The sequence below is a fragment of the Camelus ferus genome, chromosome 19, assembly GCF_009834535.1.
Source record: "Camelus ferus isolate YT-003-E chromosome 19, BCGSAC_Cfer_1.0, whole genome shotgun sequence".
Classification (NCBI taxonomy): domain Eukaryota; kingdom Metazoa; phylum Chordata; class Mammalia; order Artiodactyla; family Camelidae; genus Camelus; species Camelus ferus.
In genome coordinates this window covers 18,883,147-18,895,652 of record NC_045714.1, presented here as the reverse complement: position 1 = coordinate 18,895,652, position 12,506 = coordinate 18,883,147, and the positions used below count along the sequence as shown (strand labels likewise).

At 52.1% G+C, this 12,506-nt stretch overlaps 1 protein-coding gene across 3 annotated transcripts in view; it reads left to right on the top strand.

Moving 5' to 3' along the window:
* SLC24A3 (solute carrier family 24 member 3) overlaps positions 1 to 12,506 on the top strand; it is a 428,089-nt gene that overhangs the window by 395,107 nt on the left and 20,476 nt on the right. For all 3 annotated transcript variants that reach the window (XM_032461762.1, XM_032461760.1, XM_032461759.1), the window contains 3 exons: positions 7,827 to 7,993; positions 10,768 to 10,882; positions 12,011 to 12,123. In XM_032461762.1, coding sequence (XP_032317653.1) covers positions 7,827 to 7,993; positions 10,768 to 10,882; positions 12,011 to 12,123 — 395 coding nt within the window. The remainder of the gene's footprint in view (positions 1 to 7,826; positions 7,994 to 10,767; positions 10,883 to 12,010; positions 12,124 to 12,506) is intronic.

The window sequence follows — 12,506 nt, the reverse complement described above, 5'->3', positions numbered from 1 at the left end:
AAGGTGGGCACGTGGAGGAGGAAGGCTCTCTCTCAGCTGTTCCTCAGGGCCCCGTGGTGCCGAGGAGAAAGGCATGCGACCTGTGGGCAGGGCAGCTTGGTGCTCGGGGGAGGAGGGGCTTCTCCCACCGTCACCATCCCGCGCGTCAGTGGGGGCGCTGTCGTGACAAGGCCAGCCCTGGGGACACTGCATCCTCCCCATTGGCTTTTGTTCTTCTTTCGTCCCCATTCGGGTCCCTCCTGTCCCATAGCCTGCTGCTTCCCCCACAGGAGATGCACACCTGGGCAGAAAGCATCCAAATCTCACAGCAGGGATGGCCCGGGAATCTCCTGGTACCTTGACGGGGAGGGCCAGGGCTTGTAAAGCTTTCAGGACCCCCGCCAGCTTTCAGGACTCCCCTGACTGCTGCCTCCAACGAAGCCTTGGCCGTTCCAGTGACCTTGTCCCCCCACCCCATCCATTAGTGGAATGGGTGGACCAAGCCCAAAGAATTCTGCCTATGTGCTGGACCTTCCAGAAGTTTCTGGCTGTTTCGAGAAAGAGTGGGCTGGTCTGGTTCATTTTCACTGTCAAGTGTGTGAAGCTTAATTAGCCTGTGTGTCTTCTCTGAGATGTTCGAGTTTATGGGAGGACTGTAAATTCTGAGGAGGGATTGGATAGGCTGGACACACTCAAAAGGCCACTTAATGGAGGGACATGGGTGCAGAGTGTCAGAGTTGCGTGTTGCTTTCAGATGCAGGGTCCTTCTCTGTGTCCAGGGACAGCAAATAAAGCTCCAGCCAGAACTGCTCCCGGGCCCCCCCGGGGCTGCTGAGATCTCAACCTGCTTAAGTCCTTCCCAAAACTAACTAGAAAGTTACCACCCAGGTCCCTGTGCCCCAGAGCCAGAACCGCCCACCAAAGGTAAATTACTGTCAGTAGGTTTTTTTTAAATTGAAGTATAGTTGATTTGTAATGTATAAGTTTCTGGTGTACAGCATGGTGATTTAGATATATATATATTCCTTTTCATATTCTTTTCCATTATAGGTTATTATAAGACACTGGACGTAGTTCCCTGTGCTCTACAGTAGGACCTTGTTGTTTATCTATTTTATAGACAGTGTGTGTATCTGTTAATTCCAAAGTCCGAATTTATCCCTCCCACCCTTCCCCTTCGTAATGTAAGATTCTTTTCTGTGTCTGTGAGTCTGTTTCTGTTTTGTAAAGAAGTTCATCTGTATCAATTTTTAAGATTCCACAGATAAGTGACGTCATATGATGTTTCTCCGTGTCTGGCCTGCTTCACTTAGTATGAGCATCTCTAGGTCTGCTGTTAGCAGGTTATCTTGATAGAAAAGAGTCCCCTGCCTCTTTACCCGTTTTGCCACCTTTGTCGATTTTTCCTGGCAACCTTCCTGTCTGCCAGGACAGAAACATGTTGGAGTTTAAATGACCAGACCCTCCGCGCCTCCCTCGTAAGCCCTCGTGTTCCTTCCTAGATCAGCACAAGCTGCGTGGCTTACCCGCCCTCTGGGTGGCTGTGGGTTCTGGGAGTCAGAAGTCAGGCACGGCCTGGCTGGGTGCCCAGAGGCTGGAGGGGCCGTGATGGAGGCGGCGGCCGGGCTGTGGCCCTTGCCAGGGGCCCCGCACACGCAGGTTCCTGGCAGGAGGCGGTTCGTGGTGGGTGTACGGCCGTGGCTGTCTCTGAGAGCTGCTCCCCGCCCCCGGGGACCCCCATCTTCCATGTCACGTGGCCCCTCGCTCTGCAAACCAGTCCCGTGTGTCGCGTCTGGTCCTCCTCACACTCCTCATCACTCTCCCCTCTGGCTCCCCTTCTGCCTCTGAGGGCTCCGGTGACGGACCGTGACCTCCCGGCCTGCAGGTCAGCTTGGCCCCGCGGTGTGGCCGAGTCGCGGGACGGGTGGTTCATCCTCCCCGCGGGCTCTGAGAGTCGGGGGGCAGAATCTCGGGGCTGCGTCTAGAATCCTGTCTCCCCCAGCCCTCGTTCTCAGTCCATGACCAAGCTCCAGGAATGCTCACTTGGCCAAAGCCCTTCCCTGACGAGGGAGACGGCGGGGCCAGCTGAAGAGGCTGTACTGTGGCCACGTGCTGCCTTGGCCGTCGGAGCCCAGGAGGCCCCACGCGCACCCCTCCAGATGGACAAGGACACGTGTGTGAGCAGACAGACCGTCGCTCAGGACAGAAGGGCCCCTCGGGCCCCGTGTTCCCTATTTCTCACCTGGTCAGATCAATGCCAGACCTAGCTGTGAGGTTTCAGGGCACCTGGAACTCCTCCCGGCCCACCTCTGTGATTAGGATGCGGGTGCGGAGGACCCAGGGCTTCCAGCCCCACCGCCGTGCCCTCCCTTGTGTTAGGAGACGAGGCTGCCTACAGGTGTGGGCTCGGGAACCCCCCTCAGGCATCCTGCATCCTTTAGAAGCACAGGCCCGCAAGGAGAAAGGATGCTCTGTGTGGTCCTGCCGCCCCCAGGGGCTCTCAGCTGCATTCCACCGCGGATGCTGCAGGTCTGTGGGCCACAGCGGGGTGGCAGGACCAGAGGCCCGGAGTCCCTACAGCCAGCCTCACGGCTCCTCTGCGACACTAGTTCAGGGCCAGGTTCCGCCTCTGGAATGGAGAACGGGCTTCTCCAGTGATGGCCCCCTGTTCTCCTCTACCAGCTGCTGAGAAACCCCACTCCCAGACTCAGAAACCGCCCCCTGAGGCTGGCGGCCCAGCGTCCAGACTGGCCCTCCCCCGTGGGCTGACCTCCTCGCAGCCCCAGTGAGCAGGCCGGAGGTGCCTCAGGCCAGCAGAGGGCACTCGAGGGTCCTCTCACGCCAAGCTCCTGGCCTGATAAAGGGCCCTCTGCGGGGTGAGGCTACGTCCCCCTCCCTCCCGTGGTATCCTGCGACGTCCTGGGCACCCTGTTCCTGCCGTCAGGGCGTGACTCTACTGTGTATAACGAACAAGTAGTAATCACGTGGGTTTATGGAACTATAGGAATATGTAGGACACGCGTGTGCACGTGAGCATAGGTGTGTGTGCATACATGCATGCCGTGTGCAGGTGCATAACATATGCATACATGTTTTCTACATGCTGCACACATGCAATATATTGTATATTAATAGGCAACTATTTATACATGTTAACATATTGTACATTAATATACAAAATTTCTATGTATTTAATACATTGTATACTATATAATGTATACACAGGTACTAGCATACCCGTGTTTATATGTGCATGTAACGTACGTAGAGGTTACATAGATTTTTTTGTTCTACACACCTGTGCGTACTGCACACATATGTCTGCATGCATGTAGATTGTACACATAGTCTTACTGCTTTATGGAAGCAGAGTTGATTTACATTGTTATTTTAGTTTCTGGTGTACAGCACAGTGATTCAGTTTTATATATATTATTTTTCATATTCTTTTCATCATAAATTATTACAAGCTATTGAATATTGTTCCCTGTAGATTCTTATCCCTTGTGAGAAGATAGCCTTCTTGCTGATAGAAGGAGAAACACTAACATGTGTATGTAGGTAAACGCACTTCCCTGAAACAAACACTGAAAAGAAATACACCAAAATATGAGTAGGTTTCTCCTGATGGAATTATTTTTTGTTTTCTCTATATTTTCCATTTTAACACAAGGTGCGTTTTTATTGCCCATATAATTAGAACAAATTTACATACTTAGCCCTAGGTCTGCAATGCTGAGCGATGACTTTTTCTCCATCCAGCTTTCTAAGGACTGTAACTTAGTTTGCTGGCTGATGGACGCAGTGATCCGTTCACAGTGCATAAAAATGTGCATAAAAACACATGTGCACCTCAGCTAATATCATACTGCGTGTTCATTATAACTCAATAAAAATAAAAAATTAATGAAAAATTTTAGATGACTGTTTAAAGGAATACAACTTAGGAACAAGTCCTTTGCTTTTTAGGGGCAGTGGCTCTCCAAGGGACGCTCTGTGCTCAGAGACCCCAACTCACATGCTTGCTTCCATCCCGGACTTTCAGGCTGACTTTCGAGAGGTCCCGTGATCGCTGGTACATGGGGTTCAGGCGCAGGGAGCTGTGTTTTCTTCGTTTGCTGCTGTACCCTCAGCGCTGGAGCAGTGCCGGCACAGAGGGGCGGCGGCGTTGGCGTCCAGTGAATATTTGTTAAATTGATGAATGTACCCGCCTCCCCGCAGTGGGGCGGGGGCTCTATTTAGACCACGTGGCAATGGAACAAAAAACGGAAAACTGCCCAGAAGGACTGTTGACTTAAAGAGGAAAGGAACGATTTTTACGCCTTTATTTTCAGAAATGGAAATTTAGACTAGCTAAAATCTAGATTATTCTCATCTGATGTCTCAAAATCTCTTCAAAAGCACATGTCTGCATCACTTGGCTTCTCCAGTGAGCTACGTTTGTTATTCTGCACTTACGGGCACTTTCCAGATAATGCTCATCGAACTTCCACACTGTTTGTGGTTGTTACGATAGATCTATAACTTAAAGAAAGCACCTATAACATTTTTAATGATAGTGAAAACTGCTTTCTAGGTAGAATGCCGTCCCAGCGTCAAAGTCAGAATTTTTAAAGCAACTGAAAGGAAAAAAACTCTAAACTCCCCGGTGCTGACACTGCTTGCAACTTTCCCTCCTCAGTATCGTTTTCTAAGCTCTTGCAGTCATGGTTCTGACTCTATTTTCTCCTCTTTTTTATTTTCTGAAGAATGAGAGAGAGCCAGGGCGAAGTCATTTCTCTTCCCATCCGTGTGTTTCTTTGTGACTTTATTGAACGTGTATTTTAAAGCAAACCAAGTCTCCCCCTCTCCCTGCGAGGGCGTCAGGAGGACCGGAAGGCGGGGAGGGGATGCCGAGAGCCCCAGCTGGCTGCATCACTTGTCACCACAGTGTGGGGTTCAGGAACACGCAGAATTCCAGGAGGCGCGTGGGGGCCAAGGGTCTGGTCGTGTTGTGGGCTGTGCAGCATTTGAAAGCTCCTCACAAAAAACTCCCAGGCAGTCTTGCTTCGTAATCCAGCCAGACACAGCCAATGCCTCATTGTCCACTTTGCCATCTCCAAACCTTAAATCCGACGAGACAAAGGGCAGCCCGTAGGAAGAGACTTCCCCTTTCTTCATAAGGTGTTTTCTCTGCTTTACTGTGCCCTTGTAAGTGGGATACCCTTAGGCTCTCAAAAACAAATCATTTCCTTTGGTCTGATTAGATTGTTCACAGCGACGTTATTACTGCTGATATAATATGTACTGAGGACATGATGTATGCCCTGCACTGTTCGTGGCACCAGAACAGGGGTGAGAGGGGGAGGGTCTGGCTCAAGCGGTAGGGCGCATGCTTAGCGTGCATGAGGTCCTGGGTTCAAGCCCCAGGACCTTCACTAAAAAAGGAAATAAATAAACCTAATAACCACCCCCTCCAAAAAAGAGATGCTCACCAAGCTATTAAAAAAAACAAAAACAGAAGAGTGAGCAAGCTGGAGAAGACACGTCCTTATAGAGTTTATATTCTGGTTTGGGAGTAACTGAGAATAAGTGAGGAAATAAATAATGATAACTTCAGATAGAAGACATTTGCTACGAAGCAAATAAATGCAGGTGATGGGAAGGCGAAGGATGGAGTGGGGGCAAGTGGGGATCTGGTTGAGATCGGGTGATCTGAGGGGTCTGGTGACATTTGGGCTGGAGGTGACCTGTGCGACAGGACGACTCAGCCCCGAGAGCCACATAAAGGGAACCACCAAAGCAGAGTCCCTGAGGCAGAAAGGAAGGGGCTTGGAGGCAGGGGCATGTGTCAGGAGGGTGATGGTATGTGGGAGCCCAATCAGTCAGTAATTTGCCTTGGTGGCTTTGCTCCGAGTGTAGTGGAAGCCAGGGGAAGGTTCTAGAGCAGTTTGTTTTCTGTGGCAAGCACCTGGAGGTGGGGCAGGTGAGGGAGCAGGGAGTCCCCTTAGGAAGCCAGGCCTCCTGCCAGCTCACAGATGGAGGACCTGGCCCAAGGCCGGGCGGTGGGGAGAGGGAGCTGCAGACAGACTGAGTGCCCTGGGCTGGTTGCCAGGGTCAGGGTCGGGGTGAAAGATTGGCAAGAGTCAAGAAAGATTCTGAGGATTTTGACTCCAGCAACTTGCAGACTTACATGGTCCCAGCCCCTATCCTAAGGGTTCATTTAATTCTGCCTGAAACTCTGCAAGCTCAGTGTCTCTGTGTCCACGTTTTACAGACCGGGAAACTGAGGCTTAGGGAATTTAATTAACTGGGCCATTTGACTCAGACAGAGCAGGGAGCCGACCCAGTGCTGTCTGATGAGAAAGCCCTCCCTCCCCTGAGGGACCACCCCACCATCCAGGGAGACCAGGGGCCAGAAGTGACCTTCTGTAACTTCACTCTGCAGTTTTAAGAAACTGGAGACTGGTAAGAGAGACATGAAGTGCTGGATGCCAGGGTAAAATTATGAAATCAATTTTGTTAAACACTGTATTAATCACTGTTCAAAATGTAATTTTAAAAATACCTCTTTAACCCTGGGGGGAATATAAAATGACACAATCATCTTAGAAGTCTGTTTAGCAGTTTCTCATAAAGTTAAATAAACACCCTCCCTTATGACTCAGCAATTCTCCTCCTGGGTCTTAACCCCAGAGAAATGAAAACATGCCGCGGAAAGACTTGCCCAAGAAAGCGCACGGCCTCTCTAGCTGTAATACCTGAAAACTGGCAGCAGCCCAAATCCCACGCACAGGAGACTGGATAAACAACCCGCGGGGTGTTCACAGGATGGAACGGTCCAGAGCAGTTAGGACCGGATACTGACTGACACATGAATGAAACTCAGAAAGACATTGTGTTGAATAAAAGACGGTAGATCCCCAAAATGCCATATGACTTCATTTATTGGAAGTTTTACAGGAAAACCTAATCCGTGGTAGTAGGCAGTGGAATGTAGACCAGCAGGAGGCACAGGGAACTTTCTGGAAGGTGGAGATACTGATTGAAGAAGGAAGTATGTATATGTGCACAAATTTCTTTTCGGAGGTGAGTTGGCACTTAAGCAGGAGGGTAACGACTAAAGGAGACCGAATGTGTTTTTTGAATCCGAGGCCATAAGAACTCACGGTAATTCAGTCCCCAAATAAGCCTTCACGGCTGTCACTGATCCCCAGCACTCGGGCAGCCGAGATGTAGGCTCGGGTCATCACTGACAGATCCCTCCTCTTGGTCGTGGCAGCAGCTAGTGAGAGAGCCAGGAAGCAATCATTAATATGCAAATCCGCAGCAGCTTGGGATGCAAACACTCAGGCAGCGTTTTGACAACCTTGAGAGCTTTCAGACCGTCCTTCGCGATTTCAGCGAGTTGACAGGCGATGTCGAGCAACCCCACTAGATGGCGCTGTGACCACTGACGCCTTGTAGTCTGGGACCACATTGTTGCATCCCTGGGGAGAAGGACCAGAGGCAGCCGGTGGCCTTTACCTCCCCTCCCCCATCTCCTCCTGACCCCCACACATGCCCCACACCCCCTTCTGTGTCCTGAGACTCTTCCTCATCCTTTTCCACTGGCTCCATCTGCCAAACTCTCCCCCGAGCCCTGTGTTACTCAGACGTGACTCATCCTGTCATTTTGAGGCCTAACGAGCAGGTGGGCAGTGGATAATTTTTTCTTCTGTTGGTGGTGGAAAGCCACTTGAGTCTTTGAGCAAAAGAGCAATGTGGTCAGGTTTATGTCACAGGCCTTGCATTGGGATGTCAGTGTCTGAGGAGCAGAGAAATGCAGCTCGCTGATTTTTTTTTTTTTTTTGCCTTGATTTCCCCAGCTGGCAAACTGGAAACAGTGAAATGGGCGTTCACCTGGCCCCTGAGCTTCGTCTTATACTTCACTGTCCCCAACTGCAACAAGCCCCGCTGGGAGAAGTGGTTTATGGTGACGTTCGCTTCCTCCACGTTGTGGATCGCAGCCTTCTCCTACATCATGGTGTGGATGGTGAGTGTGTCCAGGCCCCCAGGCAGTGCTGGAGCTCTTCAGAGGGAAAAACTCTCAACCCGAGGGGAGAAGGGGCAGGGGTTTCAGCCCAGTAACTGTATCAGTCAGCTACTGTGGTATCATGCTGCATAACAACCAGCTCTAACATTGTGATTTAGAATCACAAGAATGTTTCCTCCTACTCATGTGTCAGCAGGTGGACTGTGGGGTGATTAATCTTAGGAGGCACTGGTTAAGCAGTCTGCTTCGAGCTCCAGCCTGGTTGCCTTTGATTCAGGCAGCAAGTGGGGTTCATGTTCACTCTGTGTGTTTGCTCATCTGTTTTGGACCAGTGGCTACCTGGGGGATGTCTTCTTCTGGTGGGTCACTGGACAGCCAGACGGTGTGGGCAAACACAGGTGCTTCCTGGGCCTTGACTCGTGACTCCCACCCACACTCCATCAACCAAGCCCAGTGTCAGTGGAGTGGGGAAAATATAGTGGGACACTCGAGTAGGAAGAAGAGCAGAGTCACATCAAAGGGCCTGGAGGAAAGGTGTAAGGCACGGGGGAGAGAGAATCTGTCTATCACAGTCACTTCCCCGATCTCAGGTCAGTTTCTTCAACCAGAAAAGAAGGGCATTGGACCAGCTGACCACTCAAGGGTCCCTTCTGAAGCTGAAATAATGATCCAGGGATTGGCATTAATTGAAGGGCTGTGGCTTACCAGATCCTCTGCCCCAAAGCCTGTTTTAGGAAACCCAGACATGCAGAGGGCTCTGTCCACGCAGGACTCTGCTTTTCACCTGAGGAGGGAACCTAACTCATTAGAATTAGAGCTGGGCAGAAATTAAAAGCCATGACGAAGTTATGCACATCTGATGGTGCCTGAGTGTCGGGTAGAAATGCAGTATGAATTCTGGAGAATTAAACCTAAGAGCTGAAAAAACAAGGTTCTGAAAAGATTATTTTGGAGGCAATAACAGCTGTATAAACCTGACACAACTAACTTGTGTTTATCCCTTGCTTTCAACCTCACAAACAAGTGATTGTTTTTTTCAACTCAAATCTTTTAGCCAGAGGTGTCGCCCTCACCCCGTGTTCACGCAGTCTCACTTGACCTCTCACTGGGGGCCAGGTCTGGGGAGTAGCCTTGGTGGCCCGATGGTTTTCTCCAAAGCCCAGTAACACGCAGGTTAGCCCAGGGATCCGAGGTTCCCCTTCCTCCTGTCTGCCTCCTGGCTCTCTCGGGGGGTTCTGAGAAGCCCTGAGGAACCGCTGGGAGTGAGGGGAAACCAGGAGGAGCGCCGAGACCTGGTCCAGCCACCTGGAGAATCGCTTCCCCAAAACTCCAGCCTCAGCCGTAACCACGGTAACCGCAGTAACAGTGGGCGGGGCGGGGGCGGCTGCTTCCCAGGCGGAGCCCCACAGAGCTGGACGGATTCCTGCAGGGACCCCATGGAGGGTTAGAAAGGGTGCGGGAGCTCATTTAACAGAAGGCTCCAGAAGAACCCGAAGAAATGCTATGTTTCTGCATGCACTGTCCTCCCTGGAGCCCGAGGCCGCCCCGCGTCGAGTGCAGCCCTAAGTGGAAGTGAGGTGCAGTCTCTGGTTTGAAAGGGGCCGAGCAAGGCACCCCCCCGGATGTCACTACCATCCTCCAGGTCTGGGCAGGGAAGGAGCGAGGCCAGGTTCCAGCGGAGGTGTCCCTTTCAGTTGCTGCCCCCGAGTGTGCTTCTAACCACATGCAGTTTGCATTTTTTATAATTTTATAGAAAGTGGGGGGTCGAGTGGCATCCAGAATGACCTGATCATTTCAGCCCTTGCAAGTGACCCCCTCTGGGGGTGACGTCCACGGCACTGGTCTCCTTCCGCTGACCTCACTGTTGCCACCGGCTCCTGCTCCTGCCCTCTCACCACCTGCTTTCCTCTCAGCTTGCCCGGCTGGTCTGAGCCAGCGTGGGCTCATTTGCATAAAGGAAGCAGCCCCTCGGGTGTCTGGTGTTCCCCCCCACGCTGGGTTAATCCCTCCTGTGTAAACAAAGGGGCCCTGCCCTGGCTCAGGGGCCTGACTGCAGGGTGTGAATGGCCCTCTGCCGCTTCCCGGCGTACGGGCCTTGGGCAGGGCCTCAGTTTCCTCATCTGCAGAATGGGGCTAATATTAGCACCTCCTCTATGGGGTTGTGGTGAGAATTAAAAAAGTTAAAACCCGTGATCACCCCTGAGCACAGAGCCCAAGTACTAAGCAAACAGAAGCCAGCGTAGTGTGGAAGATGGTGCAGACAGAGATGGTGTTCCCAAGCTTGGAGGAAGAGGGGAAATGAGCCAGCTGCTCCTGGCTGTTCCTACAAGACTGGATGGCGGGGGTCAGCCCCTCTGCAGGTCTAGTAAAGCCTGACTGTGCAGGTGGGACTCGGACGCTCAGGTTCCCTGTACAACCTGGCAGCATCCATTCTGGGTTTCCCAGGAGCGTCCTGAGTTCAGAAATTGTCCCAACATTGCTTTTTCTGGAGCTGTTTGTCCTCTCTCAAGCCCCTCGCTGTCCAGAAAGCAACAATTGAAAAAGGCCAACCTTCAGGTGGAAAGCACGTGCTCTGTAGCCGCACCCCAGCCCCCTGCCTGCAGCTCTGCTCTGCTCCACGAGATGCTCCTTGCTCTCTGTCTTGGTGCAGAGAGCAGACCGGGCCCCCCCGGGAGACTGTCCTGATCACAGGCCTTTCTGCTTCTTGATCAGAGGGTCCCAGGACGGGTGGGGCTGGGCTTGCCCTCAGCTCACCGCCTCCTCCCGCCCCCCAGGTCACTGTCATCGGTTACACGCTGGGGATCCCCGACGTCATCATGGGCATCACCTTCCTGGCGGCCGGAACCAGCGTGCCTGACTGCATGGCCAGCCTCATCGTGGCCAGACAAGGTGGGGCCTAGAGGGGGCGGGGAGGGGACGGGGCCACGTGGCCATCACCGGGACGCCAGATCCCGGCTGGGAAGGAGCCACGGGCAACTCCGGTGCCATGACGGTCAAAAGGCTTCCTGGCATCAGAAGAATAGGGAACAAGTCAGAAGACCCGCCGTTGAGGAAGGCAGGGACGTTTTCTCAGCAGCCCCCGCACCCCTCCCGAGGTGGTGTTACTTTTATCATTAAAAAGAGTAATAAGTGTAGTGGCACTCTACTGTAGTGATAATCTTTGCTGAGCATCGCACGCTGAACAAAGCAACTGAGACTCATTATCTTGTGTAACTTACACAACAGCTCTTGAAGTTTGAGACACTCATATACCCACTTTCTGGACAAGGAAACTGAGGCTTAGAGAGGACAGGCCCCTACAGCCTAAGGGTTACCCGCTGCAGTGCCCCTCAAAGTGGCAGTTGCCAGAGGTCGCCCTCCAGTGTGTGACAGACCCTCCCATCCTCAAAACCAGGCTCGCAGTTTACCTTCCCAGGTGGACGTCCCCGCAGGTGGCCCTGCCCGTCCCCAGCACCCACTCTGATTTAGATGCCTGGTTTGTGCTGCAGGACATTTGTTGTCAGCAAACACCACATTTAGTGCAACCCTTAGCACAGCGTCCTCCACGGGTCCTCACGAAATTCTACTGGTTCCATTATTTCGCTTAATGTTGCTCAGTTATTTGGAAGAAGCATTGGATACCCCTGGGGGACGACGCTGCGCCGTGTGGGTTGAACTCAGGAGCCCTTAGAGACTGTCGAGTCGGTTCCTTTCTACAGGGTGTTTCAGAATTTTTGGAACCATATCTGGTTTTTTGAACCGCTTAACATTTGACCAGTGATCATATTTGAAGTGGAAGTCAACAGACAGAATGTGTGTTTCATGCTATTCTGTTCTAGTCTGTTGACAATGCACGGCCCATAGACTGTTTCACAATCGGTGTCGTCCTACAGCGATGGCCTGGGGGAGGACCGAGCACCTGGGCTGGCACACCTGTCCGCCAGGTCCCCAGCTCTCAGGGCAAAGGCTGGGAGGGTCCTGGTGGGGCTGCTCTCCCGGGACCACCTCCCTCACTCGCACGACCTCTTGTCCTCGCAGGCATGGGGGACATGGCCGTGTCCAACTCCATCGGGAGCAACGTGTTTGACATCCTCATCGGCCTCGGCCTCCCCTGGGCCCTGCAGACCCTGGCTGTGGACTACGGATCCTACGTAAGTGGCTTTTCAGCTTTTGGTGGCCTTGGCTTTGTGACTTTGTCTCAGGGCAAAGGAGACGTGGAAATACTAACCTGAGGGCAAAACAAATTCTCCTCACCAGAGTCCCTCCGAGGCCAGGCCTGCGGGGACATTCAGGACTTGGGGGTGGAGTTCATAAATGGTTTTTGTGAAGGGAGGGTAGATCTCAGAGGTAGAGTGTGTGCTCAGCATGCACGAGGTCCTGGGTTCAAGCCCCAGTACCTCCACTTTAAAAAAAAAAATGAATAAACCTAATTACCTCCCCCCTAAGAAAATAAATAAGTAAATAAAAATTTTTTAAAGTTTCTGTGAAGGGCCAAATAGTAAATACTTCAGGCTTTGCAGCCCAGATGGTGTCT